Source organism: Microtus pennsylvanicus, chromosome 9 (assembly GCF_037038515.1).
Source record: "Microtus pennsylvanicus isolate mMicPen1 chromosome 9, mMicPen1.hap1, whole genome shotgun sequence".
Taxonomy (NCBI): Eukaryota; Metazoa; Chordata; class Mammalia; order Rodentia; family Cricetidae; genus Microtus; species Microtus pennsylvanicus.
The window spans coordinates 38,213,030-38,236,349 of NC_134587.1; the positions used below are offsets into that span (position 1 = coordinate 38,213,030).

Consider the following 23,320-nt stretch of genomic DNA (forward strand, 5'->3'; position numbering starts at 1 on the left):
GCATATCCATTTCTATCATTAAATAGCATGCCCATACTTTTTCTACAAAAGGCCAGACGTTCTACAGTCTTGAATTCTACCTGTCTGTTGAAGTTGCCCCACCCCCATCAATCATCTGTAAATCACTGATTTACTATGATCATTCAGTGGTCTGTTTCAGGAATCTGACTAGGTAACTATCATTTATTTATTGTATTTTATAATTTAAAAAAATTGATGGAGCTGTCCAAGAAAATACATCACTGTATGTCAGTTTTATGATTACAAACAAAGCTTGATTATTTGTCAATAAAAACATGTTCCAAGCCACAGAGAAAAGACGGGGCACAAATTCTTCAAAGCTGTCTATCGTACAACATAAAGTGCTAATGCTCTCACGAGAATGACAAAACACCACCCATGAATTAAGGCTTCTACACTGTAAAAGTCACAGTTCCCCAAGCTAGTAAGATTCATCTTTTACTCTGCTTTAATTGCAAGTATCATTTTCTTATTATAGAAAGTACTTATGAATTATTACTTATTTACTAACTTAAGATATATTTTTCTTTTAAGAATAACAGAGGATTACCTAAAACAATACCTAATAAGTCTCCCCAAATTCTCTAAAATCCATCCAAAGGTAACTTTGGAACAAAGTCATGAAATTAGTATAAAATATTAGAAGATCTCTTAAAATGTTTCAGAAACTAAAACTTAAGAAATGAAAAAGTAAACTAAATTGATTTGCACAAAATAAAAGCTTCAGTATATCAGAAAGGAAAAAGATGATTATATCTTAGATAATGTAGAAGAGTCACATGACAAAAAGACAATTTTGTAATCTTTTTAAAGATTTATTTAATTCTTAATTATGTGTGTGGGAGGGGTATGTGCACACAATTGTTGATGCCTCCAGAGATCAGAATACAGCATCAGATTCTCTAAAGCTGGCCTTACAGTCGGTTGTGAGGCGTAAGACATGCATGCTGAACACTGATCCCAGGTCCTCTGGAGCAACCATCCACCAACCTCTAACTTTGTGATGATATTAATAAAAGGCAGGATAAAAACCACAATAGAAAAAATTAGCAAGACAAACCCGTCTTTAAAAGTGGAGACATATCTACTTTCTGTGGTGAAATAATCAATAAATGTCACTTTGCTATTATTCAAAGTATAGAGGCACATTTTTATTACTATTCCAAGAATTTCCAGAACAATGAGAAAATGAAAAGAATTTTATTAGTAATAATCCAATGAAACTCAAGCCATATCTTTCCAGTTAGGTAGCTGTGCAGCCTGAATGTTATCTTTCAAGGACAAGATATAACTCGAAGTAGCCCACATGATTCTGGTGGAAACCAAGAATGTCTCCAAAATTTGTAGATTTCATTTATAAGAGATAAGATTATATTCTTATTGTAAGATTAGTTTGAACCAATAATTACGCAAAATGTAAATTCTGAATACTCGTGATTTATAGTTATGCCTCAACCACTATAAAACTCAGATTATTATTAAAAAGTACCTTCCCCTCTTTCTTAACACTAAATTCAGGTTCTTGAAGATCTTTCATAATTTCTGCTCTGAGATCCGGTGGTGCTGTTTTGCTAAAGTTGCAAGTTTCTGTCAAAAAATCCCATAGCAGGTCTCCATTTTCGTTACCATCAGTAAAACAGTCTGTGATGTCCATGGTGGACAAAAGGTCATAACACTCATACTTAATCCCCAGGCCATCCAGTATCTGAGTGAGATCAGAGGATGTGACGTACTGGCAGAGGTCATCCCTGGGTAGGCGGGATCCATACTTTTTCCATAGCTTGTCCCAGCCACTAGTTCCTATAGGAAAGAACAAAGTTCATGTTTTCTTTCTTTTCTCTTTCTTTTAGCTTCTTCCAGTCATTATACTATACATGTAGAATATAGCAGTCAACAAAATAATATTCAGATCCTTTGTGGAGCTTAATTCAAGTAGCATAACAAAAGTTGGGAGAAAATTAAAATAAATAACTAAGTGTGTATCTATGATGTAACGAGTACATGAGAAGCAATCAGAGTAAGGGATGAGGATGGTCAGAGACATTAAGGCACCTCTGTTTTACCTATGGTGATCACGGAGTCTGTTTAGTATGGTGACATTTGAGCAACCATAGCTAGACATCACAGGGAAGATTACTCCAGAGGGAGGGAGCAGCTACAAAGGCTGTAAAGCCAAGGCAAGGTCGGCTCAGTTAAGAACTGACCAGGAAGCCAAGAAAATTGGAGTTGAATGAGCAACGAGGAGAAGCAAAAACACATTAATGAAATATTTTAGTATGCAATACTCTTCATTTAAAACAAAATTCACATATTTTGTACTTATTTCTCTTCTTTTGCATTTCATTTTTCATATTGAAAATCAAAGAGTTCTGTTAGTTACCACTAAGTGAATACTTACTGAGTTGGAATTGCTCTGTAACAGAAGCATAGCAACGCAGAAGAAAATATAAGATCAATTATAGTATTCTGACCAGTAAATGACCCGACTTTATTCTGATTTCAACCTTTCTTGTCCTAATTTTACTTGTTTATCGTATATAATTTTGTCTGAATATCAGCATATCCAGCATATATGCCCATAAGAATGTATGTTTGTATTTCACCGAGCCTTTTATTTCAGCATAAATACATGTGCAAACAGAGTTTCTGTGTTTTATTCGTAGACATTCTTAGATGAATCATATTCTCCTTTTTTTGGGTGGACTTTTAGAACCTTGTAGTTCTGTCATCACAAAACACAAATAACAACTGCTCCACTGAATCCAAACGTTTGTTGAGCATTTTCTGTGCACCCAACGTTTCCCAACGGTGCAGCAATAGACTGAGAGGCAAAGGTACTGATCTTCACTCTCCTGAGTTCCTAAGGGTTTCTGACGTGAAACAGCAGGAGAGCGCCAAGGCAGTGATGGGAGATGGGCTACACAAGACGCTTGGGGTAAAAACTATAGCCATTTACTCTGCATTTGTCATCGTTATGTGTGAGAGAGTGTAACTTGAAAAACTAGAAACAACCTAGTTGACTAACTGAACTGATAGAAAAATGACTAACATATTTGGCAGTACTATTTCTTCAGGTTGAATATCTTATTTAACTGCAAACCAAACTATTAGAAAAGGTGTAAAGTATTTCAATTTCTATTTAATTAATCTATTTAATATTTCTGACAAATTTAGGCAAATTTCTGGAATATCTTTTCTTACTTTACTCAGTGCTTTAAGAAGAAATTAATGTGATCTTTCTTCTCTGTGGTAAAACCTCCTCCAAGAAGTAGCCTCTATGGTAACAGGAGGACCTCACCCGAGTTCCAGGTTAATAAACTGAACACTCTTAGGCATTCATTCTCGGTTCTAGGAACTATATTGATTATAAACGCTTACCTCTTTCAGACAACACCCTCCTATTCTTCAGTCAGGATAAGAGCGTGTAAACTACTTATTAAAAAAAAAAAGTGAAAACCATTTCCACCATCTGGCGCTCACTTATGAAATAATTTCCGGTTCAAAATTAATCTTTTTTTAAAAAAAAAAGTTAATTGTCTTTACTGTCTTTTTGGTTCCATATAAAGATATACAGTTGCTCACCTGGATCCCATGCATGGATACATGGGCCTGGCTACCCAGCAAATAGACTAAAATTAACTAAGGCTACACATGTAGAAAGCACACTAGCATTCATGCCCCATGTGTCCTCATACCTTTCCCTGGGCCTGTTTTGTCCTCACATTTCTTGATGTCAATAAGCATGGGTTATAATAACTCTCCATGTTGCAGCCATCAGACTACTGTATCTATAAAGGTGCTAGGCCAACTCTAAATTGCACACAGAATACTTATATCACATTTTAAAAGATATAATGCCTTTTTCTTATTGGCAAATACATAGCATTCAAATATTGATCTGCTCAAAATGTCAGATCCACTAGTAGAACGGTTATTAATATGAAGCATGACAATTCCAGATAAATTTCTGTTCAGAACAATGTTTCTGTTTTATTGATGCAGATCATAAAAGTAAGTTTCCACAACATGGAAAACCAAGTTCCCTTTTGTAATACAAAGCACTTCTTAGTAAGTGTCCTAATTTAGACATAGGTTGGCAAAAAGATTCAATTTACATAATCCCTTCAAAATGAAAAACAAGACCTTTCCCACATAAATGAGTCATTTTAACTAACTAGAGGTAAAAATGGTATATCAGAATGTTTGCTTGGTGGTATGGGAAGTCCTTCTGTATATGTGTTGCTTTTATTAGTTAATGAATAAAGCTGTTTTGGCCAATGACTTAGCAGAATAGAGCTAGGCAGAAAAACCAACTGAATGCTGGGAGAAAGAAGGCAGTGTCAATGAGAAGCCATGTAGCCACTGCAGAAGACAGCCACCCCCAGGAGCTCGCAGGAACATTGCCAGTAGGCTATGACCTTGTGGTAATACATTAATGGAGCTGTGTTAGTTTATGATATAAGAACTAGCTAGAAGTATGCTTAAGCTATTGGCCAAGCAGCGATTTAATTAATACAGTTTCTGAGTGATTACTTCAGGTCTGAACAGGAATGAATGAACAGGCTCCGCTTACAGCTTGGGGAGTCAGTTATATGCAAGAGTTCCTGGCTCTTAACCCTTACAGGAAGTAAAGCCCAGGGTTATAACTGCATCTGCCATTTTAAAATTTATTCCTCATATGTGAAGACAAATTTTGTGGCACAGTTTCAGTGCGTGGAACTGTTGTCTGGTGATGCTGATAAGGACTGCGGTGTATTTAGAAACCGCCACCTAACAACAAGTAAACAACACATGAGATCCAACAAAGAACTACTAAAGAAAGAGATAGGGCATGGTGGCAGGTGCCCATAATACTCCAGTAATTCTGAATCCAATCTACGCTACTTAGCAAAATCTTATGAATGACCTTAATGTCAATGTTTTCTAGGTAAAACTATGTGGCATGATCCTGGAAGCAACACACTAATCAAATGCCCTCTCTGAAAAATAAAACTAAACCACAAAGTAAAACAAATGGATCATTTTAACAGTTTATAAAGGAAGCTATAATGAACTGTGTTACTGGTGGCTTTAGAAATGCAAAGTAATTGCATCCAAATATTCAAAATTTTATTTACTTATTAGCAAATCTCAAAGAAGGGAGAAAGCCATTCAAGTGATATAAGATTGGTAAACGTAATCACTGTATTTATTTGTTCTCATGCTAAAAATACTATCCCTTGGACTTTCTGTTCTATAAAACAGATGCAGTGCCGCTCGGTTTCAGACAGCTTGACACAAGTCTGGACACACCTTCGGAGAGGGATTCCCAACTGAGGAATTTCCTTCATGAGGTGAGCCTGTGGGCATGTCCACAGGGCACATTTTTTTTATTGTGAATAAAGTAGGCGGGTCCAGTGTGAACAGTGCCTTCAGTAGGAGGGGGGACCTGGAAGCAAGCCAGTAAGCAGCATTCCTCCACCGTCCCTGCTTCATTTCCTACTTCTTGCTTTGAGTTCTTGCTTTGACTTCCCTCAATGATGGGCTGTAAACTGTGAGCCAAATAACCCCTTTTCTCCCCACGTTGGTTTGGATCAATGCTTTATCACAGTCACAGAAAATAACCAGAGCAGATGCATATGCATAAGGCAAAAAATTTTTCTTCTTTTCTTTTTCGTAAGGTTCTATTAGAGTTTATTTTAAATTGTGTGTGTGCGTGTACGTGTGCGCGTGCATGTGCACATGCATTAAGCTAGAATTACAGGTGGTCGTGAGCTGCCTGAAGTAGGTGCTAGAAAGCAAATTCCAGTCCTCTACAAAAATAATGTGTGCTCTTAACCATTGAGCCATCTCTCTAATCTCTATAAGGATATTATTCCGAATAGATGGAAACAAAAATATTTTGATTCCACTAGGTTCTTTAAATTGAGCATTGTTGTGAATGACATTTCTACTAGTCTAAAAATTAATTTAAAATTAAATTCATAACAAACACAAAATATACTAACTTTATCTAAACACATGAATCCATGTATATGTTCAAACTGCTATTTTAAAACCCAGCTGACTGAAATAGCTTACCTGAGACAAGGATAATAAGAATCTTAGCGTTGGCAGCTAAGAGACCATGGAAGAATCTCAGAGTAGCTGGGATATCCTTTACATAATACAGCATCTAGGTGGGAGGGGAGAAAGAAATGAGATGTTTCTCTATGCTGCTTTGGACTACACAGTTTGTATGTTTGAACTACATACTCAGTGGAAGCTTTGATTTTTCACACTAAGTAAATTTTTACCAGGAAAAAAATCTTTAAATGTTTAAAGGTCAGAGAGTCAAAGGTCAGAGAGTTAGAATAATAAGACATTTAGGGAAGGGCAAATATGCCATCTGCCCACCTATAGGCAAACAGCTTTTGTTGCTTTTTTCCTCCACTCCTGGGGGTAGAACCTAGGGCCTTGCACATACCAGGCATGCACTTTGCACCCACGCTTCATCCTCAGTCAGCAAAACATCTTTAAACTTACTTTCATCTTTCCATAACACAGACCTTACACACCTGTAACTAAAGGTGTTTCAAATTTATTCTTACAAGTGGAAAACAGAACTGTGCCTATTCTCGTTTTGTGAGTTTTGCACTTATATGAGAAAACGGTGTTAGCAAAAAGAAAGCAAACCCCGTTTCTAGAATATTGCTTTAAAATCCAGCCTTTGGACAAGATTCTCCATAACCTCACATACACATTTTCTTTTTCTTAATCACATGCACACACACACACACACACACACACACACACACACACACAAAGTGACAAGCTATGACATGGACAGAACCTCTAGGACAGTGGAAAATATAAAGCATAAAATTATGGTTATCATCACAGGATATTAGGGACTAGCCAAACCAGTTTTAAAAATTCTAGACCATTCCTAGTCAAGCGCAGCTTATTCTAGCCTTAACGACATGTATCCTTTAGCCACTATAGAATCTACCTAACAGAAACCTTTTATATCTCATGCTTATCTCTCTTGGACATGTGGTATGACCAGAATAGAATTCACAGAAAAATAAGGGTCAAATAATTTAGCTATGACTTTTCCCACAAGAATGAATGAAATAAAATGACCCTTCATATGGCCCATAAACTTCAGGAGCCATGATTCAAGTCTCTCCATGTAGTTTACCGTAGACACCCAGATCACCAAATTCATGGCTATTGGTCACAACAGATGTTTTATCTAAAACACACTGGGACTTTTTAGGTTGACAGTAAATGCCAAACTGAAAGCAAGTCATCAGAATGTTTGGATAAATATACGCTAAATAGCAATGAAGAGACATAACCTAGACACATGTAAAGTACATAAGAAGGGAAAAGAGAATAGACTTTTGCTTTAAGAAAGAAAGAAAACAAATGTGGAAGTTCTAAGAGAAATATGTAAATCTCCAGGGCTATAGCACTGTACACTAGGGAGGAGAGTAGGCTATAAGGCCGAAGCAGAAGAAATGGCTTTTGATAAGCAGTGAAGAGACACAGGGACAAAGTGCACAGGTACTGGGTTGTAAATTCAGAGGGTGTGGTGGTTTCCGACAAGAATGGCCCCATAGACTGATAGGTTTGAATGCTTAGGGAGTGGCAATATTTGTTCCAGTAGATATGGTCCTGTTGGAGGAAATGTCACTGGTGCTGGGCTTTAAGGCCAAGTGTCTTTCTGCTGCCTGAGGATCCAGATATAGAACTATCAAGCTATTTCTCTCCACCATGTCTGCTTGCATGCCACCATACTTCCCACCGTGATAATGGACCAAACCTCTGAGACTGACAGCTAGCCCCAGTTAAATGCTCCCCTTTATAGAAGTTGTAATGGTCATGGTGTCTTTTCACAGCAAGTGAACTAAGACAGAAGTTGGTACCAGGAAATGGGTAATGCTATGGCAGGACTGAGCATGCTGCTTGTTGAAAGAATGTGAACTCAGGGACTCTGGATTAGGAAAGCAGTTGAATGCTTTAGCGTGACTTAATGGGCCAAACTAGTAGAAGCATGGAAGACAGTGGTACTGAAATCAATGTAGATTATGAGAGCTCGGGTCAAGAAGCTTCAGAGGAGATGAATATTAAGTGGCCAAGACTGTTCTTGTGATATGTTTGGTAATGAATGTGGCCAAATAATCTGTCCAAGGCTAAATTGAAGTGTTTTGGATTAACAGCATTGGCAGAGGAGATTTCAAGACAACCTGGTATTGATCAATTAGGAGTGACTGACTGGTCAGGGCAGGTTGCAGGACAAGTAAGGGAAGAAGACTAGGAAACAGTTTCCTGAAGATGGAACACACATCTAGAGAAATATCATATGATTTCTGGACATGCTAAATACTTTGACAGATAAGAGATTTGTTTTCTAAGGAATTAAAAGCTTGGACTGCTTAAATACATTAACTTTAGACTCAACATTTTCTTTGGCTTCTTATTATTGTACATCTTTGAAAGTCACTGTGATTATGGACCACAAGAAGAAAGAGTTCTGTTGTCAATTAAGCGCTCTACACAAAATAAAAGCATTGCCTAATACTAACCAACTTCCAATACGGATATATTCTTTACTATCCAGAAGTTTCAGTGATGCCTAGAACTGACATCTTATGCCATGTATGCAATCATCATTGCTTATCAGTCCATTGCTGTTGAAACATGAAAATAAAGACCTCCTAAATGACTGGCTAATATGAGTAACACACTGTTGATCTAATATTATAAAACATGTCCCTTCTATTATATACATACTATCGAAGATGCCTACCAACAGAAAAACCGAGAGGATTCAGAAAAAAGTCTGGAACATTTACATATATGCTAGTCATCTAAACCAAGAGAGCCATTGAAAACTCGCTAGAATATATAATCACTCTGCAGTTCTAAACAACTTTATCTGTCAAAGAGAGTCTCTGTATTTAACAACACCTTTTTAAGGCAGAAAGTGTTCGCCTCTAAAACGAGAAACCAAAAGATTTCATTTTAAACATTAAAATAAAGTGTATTTTATACGAAATTGTGAAAAATATCTTTTTGGCAGCATCTTATTATAAGACTATTTTTTACCTGAATCATATGAATAAAGTCCCACTTTTGAGGTTCTTCTTCCAACATCCGTTTTTGATATTCAGATGATGTCTCCTTGTGCCAAGCAAATTTTACATTCTCCATGTTTGATGTGTTGGCTACACGCTCTAAAATACCCAGAAAAAGTAGCCTATTATCAATTTTAATTTAATTATATATGGAACCCATTTTTATTTAGAATTTTAATGCAATAAATATTATAGGACAGTGATAACTAACTTGGTTTCCAGCTTGACTACTTCTGGAATCAACTAACACCCAAGAAGCTAGGCACACCTGTTGGGGTGGGGGGTTGAAGATTAGCCCTAGATTTGAACCATTTGATGTCAGAAGACATCAACGTATGGGACATTCATTCTGGTGGCAGTTCACATAAACAGATGTGGAAAAGGGAGCTTTTTTCTTTCTGCCTCTTTTGTCTTCACTCCTGCTTCTAAAGAATTCCTTTACTTTTATAGCTTTATAAGTATTATAACATATTTTGTTGGGATTCCAGCACAGACTGAAGACCATCTGAGCCATTCAGTCTTATGAACTGAACAACTATTGAATTATTGGCCTTTGCATTCAGAAGTCATTGTTGAACTAGCAAGACCACAGCCTGTTGGTTCTGTTCTATTAGAGACCCTAATACAGGAGAACAAAAATAAAAGACACATATTTTTCTTTATTATCTAGCTCAGAAAATCAGAAGGTTTGTCCAGATATTTGTTTTCTAGTACTTAAAAAAAATTGGAGGAAAAAGAAGGAAATTTGAAAATATAGTTAAATATAGGCTATACTATCTTAGTATAAAGATTAAACAAACTGCAGAATTTTATGAATAGAAATTTAATATAAAACAGATTAATACATGAAGTCAATAAAGGAATTCAAGTATTCACTCTTAGTAGTTTCGAGTGTTTATCCTTGCCTGCCAAGAATTAATTAGGTTTTTCTCCAAATAAACTTACCAAATACATAGTAGTCAGTGTGCTATTAACCAACTGAAGCACACAAAAGAAACCCACAAGCAAACAAACAAAACGGGAAGATAAGCTTCTGGAGGTAGAATTTAGTACATACCTTTGTACTTGACAATTTGCTCAGCACTTGGCTCAACAACTTCATTACTGATACAGATTCCTGGGTATTGAGCCTGGACTTTGGAGAGAATCTGCAGGTCAATCTCACCTAGAAGAGAAATAAATAGAGCAGGTTACACTGAATGCAGTAATTAAGAACAACTTGGACTGATTTACTTTCTGACTTACATTTAAAAAGACTTGCAAGAAGATTAACGCTCAACTGTTGCATTGCCTAAATATCCCTGAAGCACAAACATTATATTCAGAGTAGAAATAATAATTTGATATGAAGAGGGGTGTGAATAAAGTTCATTTATTAATTCTTTCATTCACACAATCTTCATTCATATGTCTACTGCTGTGCTTTGACTTACAAAGTTGTCACGAACTATAGAAGCAATCAGTAAGTTTTGTTGTAGTCAAGTACGATTTTAATTATTTATCATTTGAAAGACATACTTAACCCAAAGTTGTTAAAATATGAGGAAAACACAATTTAGAACTAATAACTAATCTAGTCCAGAAGAATACTTAAAAACTTTTTAAAGTAAAAAGGTAAGTCATGTACATACATACAGAATACAACATGTCAGATATTTCTTTTTAACGTGCATCTTTCTCAGCAAAATGAAAAGAGATAGTTCAAATCTTCCCTTGTACTGTAGGTTTGATGGGGCTGGAGAGATGGTGCATCCGTTAAGATCCTTTGCACTGGTTTTTTCAGGCTCTAAAATTTGGCCTGACATTCTGTAGTGTTCAATGTACAGAATTAAATTTGTTAGGCAAATGCAAGTGTGTGGTTCCTCTTGAGGCTCCACACAGCCAGCGTCTGTACTGGGCGCTGGACTCAGACTCCTCTATGTCTCTAGCTATAGACTGCAGACCAGTCACTGTCATCACCACGTGAATGGACCTGCTATTTCTTTACATATGAATTCTGGCAATTCTCTTACTAGGACACTTTCACTAGTATGCCTTTACATCACAAGCCTGCAAAAACTGAAACTTTAACAAAATGGGTCCAGATTGATTAGGGTTCTTTTTTATATTCACATGTCTACCCTAAAGCAGGTAAAACCAGATGGAACAGCTAATATTAAGAAGTTAGTGTTCAATTTAATGACACTATTTACATCCCCATATTGATGACCTTTTAAATACTAGAACTGCTAAAGGTAACTGAGCTCAACGAGAAGAAAAATTCCCCCAACCTACTTTTTTGTTGTTGTTTTCCTAATGCCCAGTTATAAATTATTCCTTGTTAGAAACAGCTCTAGGAATCTACAAACAAAGCTTGCAGATCATTTCTGCCCATACACTTGCCTCTCCATTCTTTTTCCCAGCCTTGAAAGCCCAAAACTACTTCCTTCCTTTGTTCTCTCATCTCCTTACGAATCAACTGTCCTTTGTTGAAGATTCTTTACACACAGAAATATCAAGCCACAGCTTTGAGCTACTTCTCAATGGAAGTTTCTCTTCTCTTATTAATCTGTCTTTCTCTATGAGGGTCCACACAGCTAAGAACTCAAGGGAGGTAAAGGAAGGCAATATTTACATTCCCTACAATGCAGTATCACATAAAATACACAACAGTATTTTTTAAAAAATATGTACAAATGGGCAATGGGACACTTTCACACATCAAATGCAATAAATTATTACAACACCTTACAAAGTTCTGCAGGGCCAATGATGAAAGTACAAAGGCTCAGTTATAACCAATAAGGAAGCGAGCAAGCATGCAGAGGGGTGCAGGGAACACTGTGGAAGAGAAGACCCTTGGCACAACCTATGTTTTAATGTTAACTCTCTTCTGGGTTTTAAACCGCTGCACTAGAAGTCCGACATTATTCTGAAGAACTGGTAGGATTCTACATGATGCTTACGGCTGAGATTCCCTTTAATAAACAGAATTACTAAAGGCAATTAAGGCTTTAAGGAAAATTAGACTTGAGTTTGTATTTCAGCCCTCAACTCTGCCACCTCCTACTGGATGATAAATATCTTAAACCCTTGAAGATCACAGGCATCTGACCATGAGCTTCTTCAGTTTGAAATGAAGCCCCCCAAGAGATATCAGAAGAGTAGTAACACCTGGCAAGTGTCGGGTCACGTTCTGACAGAATGACAAACCTCTAAGAGTTCAACTCCCTGTCATTTCTCTTCTGAAAATAAAGTGCATATACAACCACTACAGAATATGAAGAAGGAGAAAACATCTAAGAATGTCTTGGTTACTAGTCAAGATGCTGAGGCACCAGGATCATGAGTTCAAGACCAGACTGAACTACAGAATGACATCTCATCCAAAACAAAAACAGAAACAAAGAAAAAACTCAAGATAGCAACTGCATCGAAAAAATCTGAAAAGCTGCCTTGCTATAACAAGTCCAAAAGCATATTTGTTGATCTTCTATATCATATTTCATATCTACAAATTAGGCCCAATATAGCCTATGTTAAAGGATTACTATAAATATTACAATATATAAAGATAAATGTTTATACTTAAATATATACAATAGTTATTGAATAAATTATAGCTATTATATATTAATTCAATAATTTAACATTTTTAAGACTTATTTGTTTGCCTTTACTTTTGTGAGCACACATTCATACATGTGCCTGTGCGTACCATCTGTAGACAAGTGGCCACAGAGGCCAGAAGAGCACATTGGATCCTTTGGAGCTGGAGTTATGGGATGCTATAAGCGCCCTGACAATGGATACATTTAACTAAATGCCAGTCTTCAGCAAGAACAAGAAATGCTCTTTACCTGAGCCATTTCCCCTCCCTAGTGTCTGTGTTCTAAAGTATACTGTATTATTTAATAGCAAAAGTCATGCAGAACCCCATTCTCCAATGAAGAGACTACATCACAACAGAGCCAAAAATCTGTAAGATGCAAATCTATATTTCAGGAAAATTGCAAAACCACATCATGACATACTGTGTGTGTGTGTGTGTGTGTGTGTGTGTGTGTGTGTGTGTGTGTGTGTATCAGACCATTGTTCAATTCTCATTAATTCTATGGCTACACTATTGAACATATATGCATTTCAAAGTATATAATCTTTTTAATTTTTAAAATTAGTTTGTGTAGGTGTGCCTGTCTGTATATCTATGAAGCATATATGTACCATGCCCTCAGAGGCCAAAATAGGACACTGGATCCCGTGGGACTGGAGATACTGATGATTGTGAGCTTCCATGTGGGTGCTAGGAATCCAGCCAAATCAGCTGGAAGAGCAGCAGTGGTTCATAGCCACTAAACCAACACTACATCTCATAAATAGTCTTTCAATTTACAAATGATAGTACTTTTGTCTGCACTTTGCAAATTATCACATTTTACTCTTTCAATGTAGTAATAGGAGCAGCGGGGCTGCGTCTCCAGCACCCTGGCTGCCTCGCTAGCTTATGCCCCAAAATAACAACACACAGATTGTATTCATTTAAACACTGCTTGGCCCATTAGCTCTAGCCTTTACTGGCTAGTCCTGATATCCTGATCAACCCATTTCTAATAAACTGTGTAGCACCAGTCTTACCGGGAAGATTCTAGCCTACGTCCATCCTGGGTCGGAGCTTCATCAATCACATCTGCCTCAGAGAGCAGAGCTATCGCATTTGCCCGGGAGAGGGGAGCATGGCGTCTCTGCTCCAGAGAGCAGAGCTGTCCAGTCTGAGCTCACTTCCTCTTCCTTCCAGCATTCTGTTCTGTTTACTCCACCCACCTATGTTCTAACCTATCAGGGCAAGCAGTTTCTTTATTTAATTAACCAATGACCTTCCTCCATCATTTCAATATTTTTTAAATGATCTCAATGAATCCTGTCCGCTCTGCTTTTACAATAGCTCCAATGTCATGTACCCCTGTGTTTCATCTCCAATGTCCTGTACTCCTGTGTTCCATCTCTAATGCCCTATGCCCTGTGTTCCATCATCTCTTTCCTTCACATAATATAATAACTGCTATTTTGCCATATATTAATAATTCAAAATTTAGCCATTTTAAGTTACAAGTAGTTAAGACCTTGACTAAAGTTTCAGTGCATATCTAGAAGACCACGGAAGAAGAAAAAAATATGATCTAAATGTATTAAATGGAAAAAAAAGTTAAATTTTTTACATTTTCAACAGAACCAAACACTGTGACAGCCCTGTGAATCTCGGAGAGCCAATTTTCTAGAAGGGTACACACAAAGCCATAGAATTTTAGACTATAAGTAATTCTAATGGCCCACACATTCAAAATACTAGTGCTTACGCCCTTTTCTAACACATCTGGAACTAACAGTCCGGTAACTAGCTCTTGTAGATCAAGCTGGCCTCAAACTCACAAAGATCTGCCTTCCTCTGCCTCCTGAGTACTGGGATTAAAGGCGTGCACCATCACCGCCCCACTGGCAAATTCTTATAAGTAAACTAAAAATTCACTCTCTTGGGCTTTCAATTTCTGAGAACAAATATTTTGTGGGTTTTTCAACAGTAACTATCTTGAGACAGCAATAAGTATATTCAACTTAATTTCTCTTGCTCTCTCATCCCCAAATCTCTGTTTCCCATCATTCTCAATTTATTGATCCTGATAGCTAAACATTTCTTTCCTGCCGTCTCCTAGTGAAGGAAGAAACGGAAGTAATACACTGATGTTACAAAGGATTTACCAATAAACTTGCTTTCAAAACTAAGTTATACAAAAGTAAAATTTAGCTAAAAGAGCATGCCTCAGCCAGGCAGTTTAAGAGGTCACAAGTTTGGCCAGCAGCCACTAATTAGGTCCTATGCGTCTTTTAGAAAAAAAACTATTACACCAGGCAGGCAGGCATGATGACCCTGGTTAACAGGCATTCAGGAAAAGCAACCACGCTCTGTCTAAAGATAACTATACCAGTATTATTAAATTGTAAATCCACCCATGTATTCAAACAACCAAACTTTGGGGTTTCTATCTCTCTAAAACAATTGCCCAAAGGGTAACCTAGCACCATGAGCCTGTACAATCTAGGGTTTCTTCTGCTTAGGGCTGGTCCCCTGTTGCTGCATTAGTCGGAACAGGTCACACACTATTATTCCTTGAAAGGCACAGGGCCACCATTACACTGCTTTCTAAGCTTAAAAGACACTCAGCTCATTTGTCCCCACTCTAATTATATTTGTCCTGCCGCTATCCTAAATTACGAGACATGCCGGCCCACTTGCTTACCTAACAGCTAGAACCAATAAACATCTGTGTTCTCTTAACATTTTATTTGAGAAAGGAGCTGAAAATAAAATTTGCTAGGATCATATTTTCTCTTTTGCAACCTTATAACAAATGTACTTTTTATTTCATGTGCATTGGTGTTTTGCCTGCATGTATGTCTGTGTGAAGGTGTCAAATCCCTTAGAACTGGAGTTATAGACAGTGATGATCGGTGATGTGGGTGCTGGGAATTGAACATAGATCCTTTGGAAAAGCAGCCATCTCTTAACCGCTGAGCCATCTCTCCAGCCCCAAGGATCATATTTTCAAATATTTGGCCACTTATAAATTTCATTATTATCAAGTTAATAATTTTATATCCATTTTGTTGGACCCTTGGCTTTCTTCTACCTAATAATGCTCAAGTTACTTATTTGTAAAATGAGAGTGAATTAAAAGTTTTCCCATTTTTTATCCTGTATAGAAATACTGGTGTCTATGTGTTTCATAACAAAAATTCATTTAACCCAAGTGCTCTCAACTGATAACAGTTAAAATTACTACCAAAATATTATGAAACAGTTCATACCACCTGCACATAACAGAATAGGTTAATGGGAATTCAAATAAAAAGCTGGATAGGATTAGATTATTGAATTTAGTTCTGTCTAACTTTTGTATTACTCATGGTAAGTAGCAATTTATTTATGGAGTTTTTTAGTTTGTTTGCTTTGGGTATGTGTTGCTCAGTTGTGCTGGGAGAAACGGTGTCACTGCTATGAATGGAAAGAACTTGTTCACCAGAGGGACGTAGATGATCAGCTGGAGTTGCCTACGCGTCTGAGAACAGAACACACAGATGATGAAAGCAGAGCCCAGTCCGGTGAGCTAAGACTGCTGAGATGCTGTGAAGCATTGTGGGAACTGAACACAAAGTACAGATCAGGATCAAAGGCTGTACTTGCAAGAGATTAGAGTTCAGAGACCGATTCAGAAGTACAATCAAGCTCAAGGATGATATAAACCTCCTAACTGAAGACGGTAAAAATATGACAGGTCCTGATTCTCTAAGGTAAGGATATGAGTCCTCAATGGACGGAGCTTGCCTTTAGGTTGCCAGATGCATTCCCTAGCTGCAATACGAAAATTCAAATGACATGAAATACCGTTCATTCATAACAAGAGCACTTTGTCCAAGCAGCTATTAAATGTACTATTTGTTTATTTCATTTGGTTAATGAAAGCTAAGTAAAGAATTTGAATTTTTCTTCAAGTTCTTCTTCAGTTTGTTAGGAAGAATGATCTTAAAGGTATTTCATATTCTCTCCAAGGTAGAGCCTGATATCAATACAATGTTCAGCCTCCAGTGAAAGGACTCAAAGTATTCTCCCCTTTATTTTGATGAATCCTATTAGCACCTATGTGCATGTTAATGTAAACAGTCAGTGTATAGGCTGGATATTCTTTATAAGATAGCTCATAAGAATGTGGATACATAGATAGGCATAGTAGTGCCTGCCTTTAAACCCAGCACTCACTTGGGAGGCAGAGGCAGGCAGGTCTCTGAATTTCAGGCCAGCCTGGTCTACAGAGTGAATTCCAGGACAGCCAGGGTACACAGAGAAGCCCTGTCTCTAAAAAACAAAAACAAACAAATAACACCAAAAGAGAAAGTATGTGGATACATTTGTATTAGAAATTCAATTAACTTTATATTAAAAGACAATTAACTAAAGGGTGATAGAGATTGTTTTTAATTATTGTCGTGTAGTGCTTTTCATATCTCTGAGCGCATTTGACACTATGAAGTTACAGTCCTCCTACTTAGAGACTAACTAAACTCATACGCAAAGACACTGAAAATTATTCTACCAGTAAGTGAATTAACAGGGACACCCGTTGAGTAATCCATCACCATTCCAATCCTTGTCCTTTAGTATCAGTAGGCAAAACCACAGTATCATAGCTTAAACATTCTCTAGAGCGTGATGAACAACAGTACTCTTCTTGATTTGTCTTTGCTACTCTCTCGGTCTGTGCGGTTAAAGATAACAGAGCAAATGGATTTTTAGGATTAGCCCTAATTACATTATAGCACACTGAATTTTATGAAAACAGGACAAATAATGCCACCATAAACTAGCTATTCTTCTTCACTGAAGGGCTCTTGATTTCCTTTGTGTTTATATGGGCTCCAATCCATCTCATTCACGTGGCACCGTACATTTGTATTTAACAGAATCAAAGATACCAAGTAATAAGTGCCAGCATAGTTCCACTTGGTCAGCATGTTTCATGTTAACATATTAAGTCAAAGATATCTAATACCATAAAAATAAAGTTTTAAGACAAAACTTGTTATTTTAGTGTTTTGGAGACAAAAAACCTTTGTCTTACAGGGCGAATAGCATATGTTAAGCTCCTTATAAATGCTTTCTTATTATAATCCTATAGATAAGACACAGGGCTTCCATTTTACTGATGAGAAAAATCTCAGCTGACATTATCAGTCAAAGCTATACAATTCACTCGGGGTAGTTACCAATGATACCTTCATCAATCTGCTTTCCCAGAGTTAGGATTTTTCTCCTAGAATAAAAACTCTTCAGAATAATAAAACCAAGTGATGCTAATAAACCACAGATAAGGAAGTGCTTTGAATGATTAAAAACCACTTTTAGAATTAATTCAGAAGAAGAGAGTAGCGAGGCCCAATTCATTTTAGAAAGCGTATACAATAATGTAAATTAACTACGATATTAAGTACATGAACAACTCCTTAAAGGGCTCAAGTGCAAGAGCTTCTGAAACTTCCTTCTACTATATGTATGTAAATAACTTTGGATAAGAAATAATCTTCAAAGTTATCCCAGTTTTTCCACTTACAAAAACAATAAGAAAATTTTATTTCTTATCTGTCCTACAAACTATAATGAAGGCTAATGCCTAAAGCCTATAATCTATTGTGGGCAATTAATTAGAATTGAATGATGTTGTTAGTATTATAAGGTGATCTTTTACAAAAGTAAAACACAGTGGCTTTCTAGAGTATGAACAATGTGGCTATCAAATACCATGATGCCCACAGCAGAATATTAAATTTTACATGTATTATTCATACCTGCACCTCCACCTATGCTCAGAATCTTAATTTCTTCTTTGGTTTCTCCAATCCTGAAAGGCAAACAAACAAACAAAGTTATAAAATTTAAGAAAAACATAAAAGGTGCTTTGCCAATTCTTCCTGTCAAGTCCACTGAAGAGCAAAGACTAAATCGATGATCGAACAAGAAGCCGACATGAAAGTGGCCAGTCAGGTCTGTGATTTTTTTATTTTTATTGCTCTTTTTAGAGTATCTGAAAACATGGGCTCTATTCCTTTCTTGAACTCAGGGACACAGAAACATTACTATAAACACCTCACATGTAAAACGTGGCATTTCTCTGGAGACTAGAACACAAGGACCCATAGTTCTGTGGGCCTCTGTGGGCCTTTAACACTGATGATAGAAAGCCTGGGCCTGGGCCTGGGCCTGGGCCTGGGCAGGCACTTGGTAGTCCGGCTACCTCTAAGTCTTTTTCCTCTTCTTTCCCCCTTTTTGTCCTTTAGTAAACACATACTTATGTGTTTTTGTTATGTGTTTATTGTATCCTTATCCTAGGAACCAACATTTCAAAAAACTGAGTAAGACAGTACTTTCAACTTAAAATCAGAGTGCATTGCCCCACGGCACGGGGAGGAAATTCTTAGGGCTTCTTTCAGATGCAGTTTTAGGAAGGGTCAGGAAGATGTCTGAGTGCACAACCGCTGCCCTGGATGAAGGGGCGAAGAGAAGGTTTTAAAAAGAGGCAGCAAGGTAGACTGACAAAAGTTTGCATTTAATTTATCAAGGTTTTTTTTTAAAAAAAAAATTAATTCAACAAATATCTGTAAAAGAAGAATTTAAGAAAAACATCCTGTTCAAGGATGAATTCCTGACAGTTATCATAGTAAGTTCAATATTCTAAAACTTTCAAAACTGAGTAAACAAAGCAAAAAAGACAAACAAGAAAACAAAAAAATCGCACCTCAAGAATGTAGCAAAATTGAAGGAAACATGTAATTATTCAGCTACAAATAAGGTTGTACTTCCGGGTTCTAGAGCAATGCACGTGCAGACAAGCCCTCAGGCAGAAGTGCCTGAATGTTAAAGGGCTCATGAGGCCCACGCGTGAGCATGTGTGGTTACACCCACGTATGACTCAGCTAAGACCTTGCGTGCATGTGTGAGCCCTGCCATCTGCGTATGACGTAGTCACGCCAACCCCCTGTGCGCATGCCCTAAGCAGCTTTTAAAAGCTGGACCACCATCTTTCTCTCTCTCTCTCTGCACACTGATTCCCCAAGCCAGTTCATGCCCCCTCTAATAAACTCCTAAGCGGGTTTGTTGCGAGTTTTGTGGTTCCTTCTCACTAGCTTCAGGTAATTTCAAAACATACCTTTTTAAAGTTATAGGAAAAAAACAACTTTATAAGAAACTAAAGATTTTGATATAGACAAAAAATTAGTTAAAGTAGCTACCTTTAGAGAGTGGAATTCATAGACAAAGTATTCGGGACAATGAATCACTCACTGTTTGCTGTTGTTATCTGCTTTTTAAAATCATTTGGATTTTTAAAATACAAACACATTTTATTTTTTAAAAAATTACATATGCAATTGCCATACCCAACCTCCCACTTCAGCAACTCTCCCTTAAAGACACAGGGAGGTTTGGAAGTATTTTGTAGCACCACACAGCTCTTAAAACTACTTCAAGCAAAAAGGTTCAGAGCTCCTGAAGCAGAATCTAATTTCAGGAAGAAAATATATTAAATATGTCCTATTTTTCTTTTTCTCTTTCTTCCTTCCTTCCTTTCTTTTTCTTTTTTTTTCCTTTGTTTTCTTTTTTTGAAACAGAGTCTCACATTTTGGCCCATCCTGGTCTGGAACTCATGGCAACTATGTCTCCTAAATGCTGGAATTAAAGCATAAGTCCCATGTCTAGAAAACTTGCTTCCTTAATAATGACATTTGGAGTCAGATATTCATAACTGTCTATATTACCATCACAGCATGAATTTTGTTATGACAACAATCTCCTGAGTCACATATTCTACAGTCAACAGTCCATCTAGACTGGACACATTCAAAAGACAGGGAAGGGTCATTGTTGCTTAAAACACATCCATCTTCAGAGTAAGCTGTGAGGATGAAGAAAATCAAGGATCTGGTTAAGCTAAGGGATGAGTGTGCATTCTCCAAACTGAGAAAGCATTGAGGAAGTAACCCATAACCTGTATTTTTAGGAATGAGTAGAAAGTACCAAAGAAGTAAATTATAATTTCAGATAAAATCTGCCTACTTTAATACTCCAAATTTTTTCAGCTTGAAAATGTCATACATATACATAATAGGTTTTGATCAAATTCATCCAGTGTTCCTTCTGAAGGGGCACTAGCCTATGCTAGTCTGTGGCTCTGGCAGGCTTGCCCTTCTCCCCAGTTCCCTCTGCCTTGCTAAAAACTGTGAGATTACTTTCCTAAAGCTGGCCCACGAGGTCTACTCCCTTGTTTGGCCACTTCCTCCTCCTGAGGCTGACTACCAAGGTCCAGCTATCAAAGTATTGAAGTCCAACAATCAAAAGCCCCGTTTGGTTCGCCTAATTAACATGCCCAATCAAAACATACCACCACATCTTAGCCCATCCTAACACAGGCCTCCTTTTGTACTCCCCGCAAAAATCACACCTGCAAGGTCATTTGCTGATGTTTTTCTGGCTGAGCAGCCACTTCAACTTTTCTTCTTAGCTCAATAAAGGAAGTTTCTGTAGAAACAGGTGTTGGGGTATCGTTTGTGCCTACTCTGGGGTCTCACAGGAAGCCTCCACTCTGTGGGGAATCTCCTTTATCTTCCCCTCCAATTTCTCCTTTATCTTCCCACCACTCCCAACTTCTTGTGCTGTTGATTGTAAATCCTAAATCCACTTATACTTAGTGGAACCTATGTGTGCTGTGCATAGGGTGTGGTGTAGAGTCCATGATTCAGATTTTATAGCATTTATCCTATTATACGTCAATTCATAAACCTTGTTGAGACAGAAAATACAAGGCTGGGGAAATGGCTCAGCTGTTTAAGTGCTTGACAAGAGAAGAAGGAGGAGGAGAAGGAAAAGAGAAGAAAAAGAAGCACAGAATTCTAGATTTGTCCCGCAAGTCTGCTCTGGTTTAGCAGAGGAACTATCACAGGAAACTAACACCGCAGAGAAATTCAGAGAGCAAAAGATACAATACCAGATTTCTTTGTTGTTTGTAAATGAGGTCCACAGTCAGTCGTTTCTTAACTAGTTTTCCATAGTTACTTCTTAAAACAGAAGGAGTCAAAACGATTTATCCCCAGATCAGTGACTTGATTATCTTTAGCCTGTGGAATCTGTTACCTCAATAAGGCTTATCAGCTTTGGGACAAATTGAACACATTAATCAAAAATAAATGATAAATAAGGCGGTCTGTGAGAAGGACAGAACCCAGCTTCTGATAATGGTAAAATCATTCTGTTTTAAGATCATATTGATAACATTAACTTGAAAGGAAATGACAGCTTTTGGGAGAATGATTATAATTACAGACAAAGGAAATGAATTTAAATCAGTATTATTTGAATCGAGAAGCACTAATTCTATGCCCTGGGGCAAGCAATATTTCGCAATTTACCTATATTTGATTCTAAGGACAAGAAAAGCAGAATCTCTTTGGGATTTTTTTTTTGTTATTAACATAAAATTTGAAAGGAGGTTAGAAAAAAAAATCTGAAGTTAATGATTTGTTTTTTTTTTTAACCCAAATACAGTTGGGCTTGTGCCTGTGAAGCCTTCAAATGGTTAACACTTATCCTGCGGCCACCAGCTCCGCAGCACAAATCAGTCTCCCGGTATGTAAAGCAAACACGGAGCTGCATAGCAAGGCCACTCGGTTTAGGCAGAGCTGGCAGCAGCAGGCAGCTGTGATCAGCTCTGACTCTAATTCCTGGGTTTCCTCCACCTCTGCCTACCCCTCGGGCTGGGTTCCACCTATCTTTGGCCCACAGGTTAGCCCCCTGACAGAAATGCCTTTTTGTTACCTTGCTATTATGCCTGGCAGCTTCTTGTCCATGAATTCCTGCATGCATTGGTGTTCCGTGGAATTATTTAGAAACCTCCGGAAAGATTCCACGTATCTGCTGTGGTCAGAGAACAAGCTCCTCATGCAAGATGCCATATTGGGTTCCCTAAATAAAGACAGGGAGGGGAGCTACGTTTAACTTCCTCTCCTAGTTCCTCGTTCCTAGTTCCTTTCTTTTCCCTCTTTCCCTCCCCTCCCCCACTAGTTTCAATAATCCAGCCGGTCCCCAAACCCGGGCAAATAAGGGCAAAAATAATACATGAATAAGAAATCAATTACAGCACTTAAACCTGCTTTGCATTTGACATGCACCCGACTAGCAAGCAGAGCTCAATGAGGTAGGAGGCTTTCTGTGGGTGCTTTACCCCTGCACAGCTGAGCGAGGCAGTAAAGCAGCCGAGGTCCAGAAAGGCTGTGAAAGCATTCCAATCACTTCCTGTTTTTTCAGCAGCTGTCACAAGTAAGTTCCAACTGGGAAAGAGAGCTGTGTTTTCGTTTTTTTTTTTTTAGGCAAAACACAACACTGACCAGGATTGCTACAAGACCACAGTTGCGAGAATCTAGGGCAACCAGCAGCTGGTCCTGTGTGTCTGTTGTCCAAGAATTCCCTGCCTTCATGTGTCTTGACTTTTGAATCTTAAGCTCAACGGTTGATGTGTTGGAGTCAAATCCGGATTCTTTTTTTTTTTTTAAGTCAAGGAGGAGCGTGAGCATTTTCAGCTAAATTTAAAGCAGCCTGAAGCTTTCCATATTCCCATAAAAGG

The 23,320-nt window shown here is 37.6% G+C and overlaps 1 protein-coding gene across 4 annotated transcripts; it reads right to left on the reverse strand.

Annotated features, from left to right (window-relative positions):
* Positions 1 to 815: 815 nt before the first annotated feature.
* On the reverse strand, positions 816 to 22,976 carry Hnmt (histamine N-methyltransferase). Of its 4 annotated transcripts, none has more exons than XM_075985312.1 (7): positions 22,922 to 22,976; positions 22,516 to 22,662; positions 18,498 to 18,550; positions 10,183 to 10,290; positions 9,097 to 9,224; positions 6,082 to 6,175; positions 816 to 1,821 (listed from the first exon to the last, which is right to left on the reverse strand). In XM_075985312.1, the coding sequence occupies exons 2-7, from the start codon at positions 22,650 to 22,652 to the stop codon at positions 1,466 to 1,468; spliced, it is 876 nt and encodes a 291-aa protein (XP_075841427.1). In that variant the 5' UTR covers positions 22,653 to 22,662; positions 22,922 to 22,976; the 3' UTR covers positions 816 to 1,465. The 4 variants fall into 4 exon arrangements, with proteins under 4 accessions (XP_075841427.1, XP_075841429.1, XP_075841428.1 ...); XM_075985314.1 differs by having other exon boundaries at positions 22,836 to 22,954; XM_075985313.1 differs by having other exon boundaries at positions 22,847 to 22,935.
* Between the last annotated feature and the right edge of the window lie 344 nt (positions 22,977 to 23,320).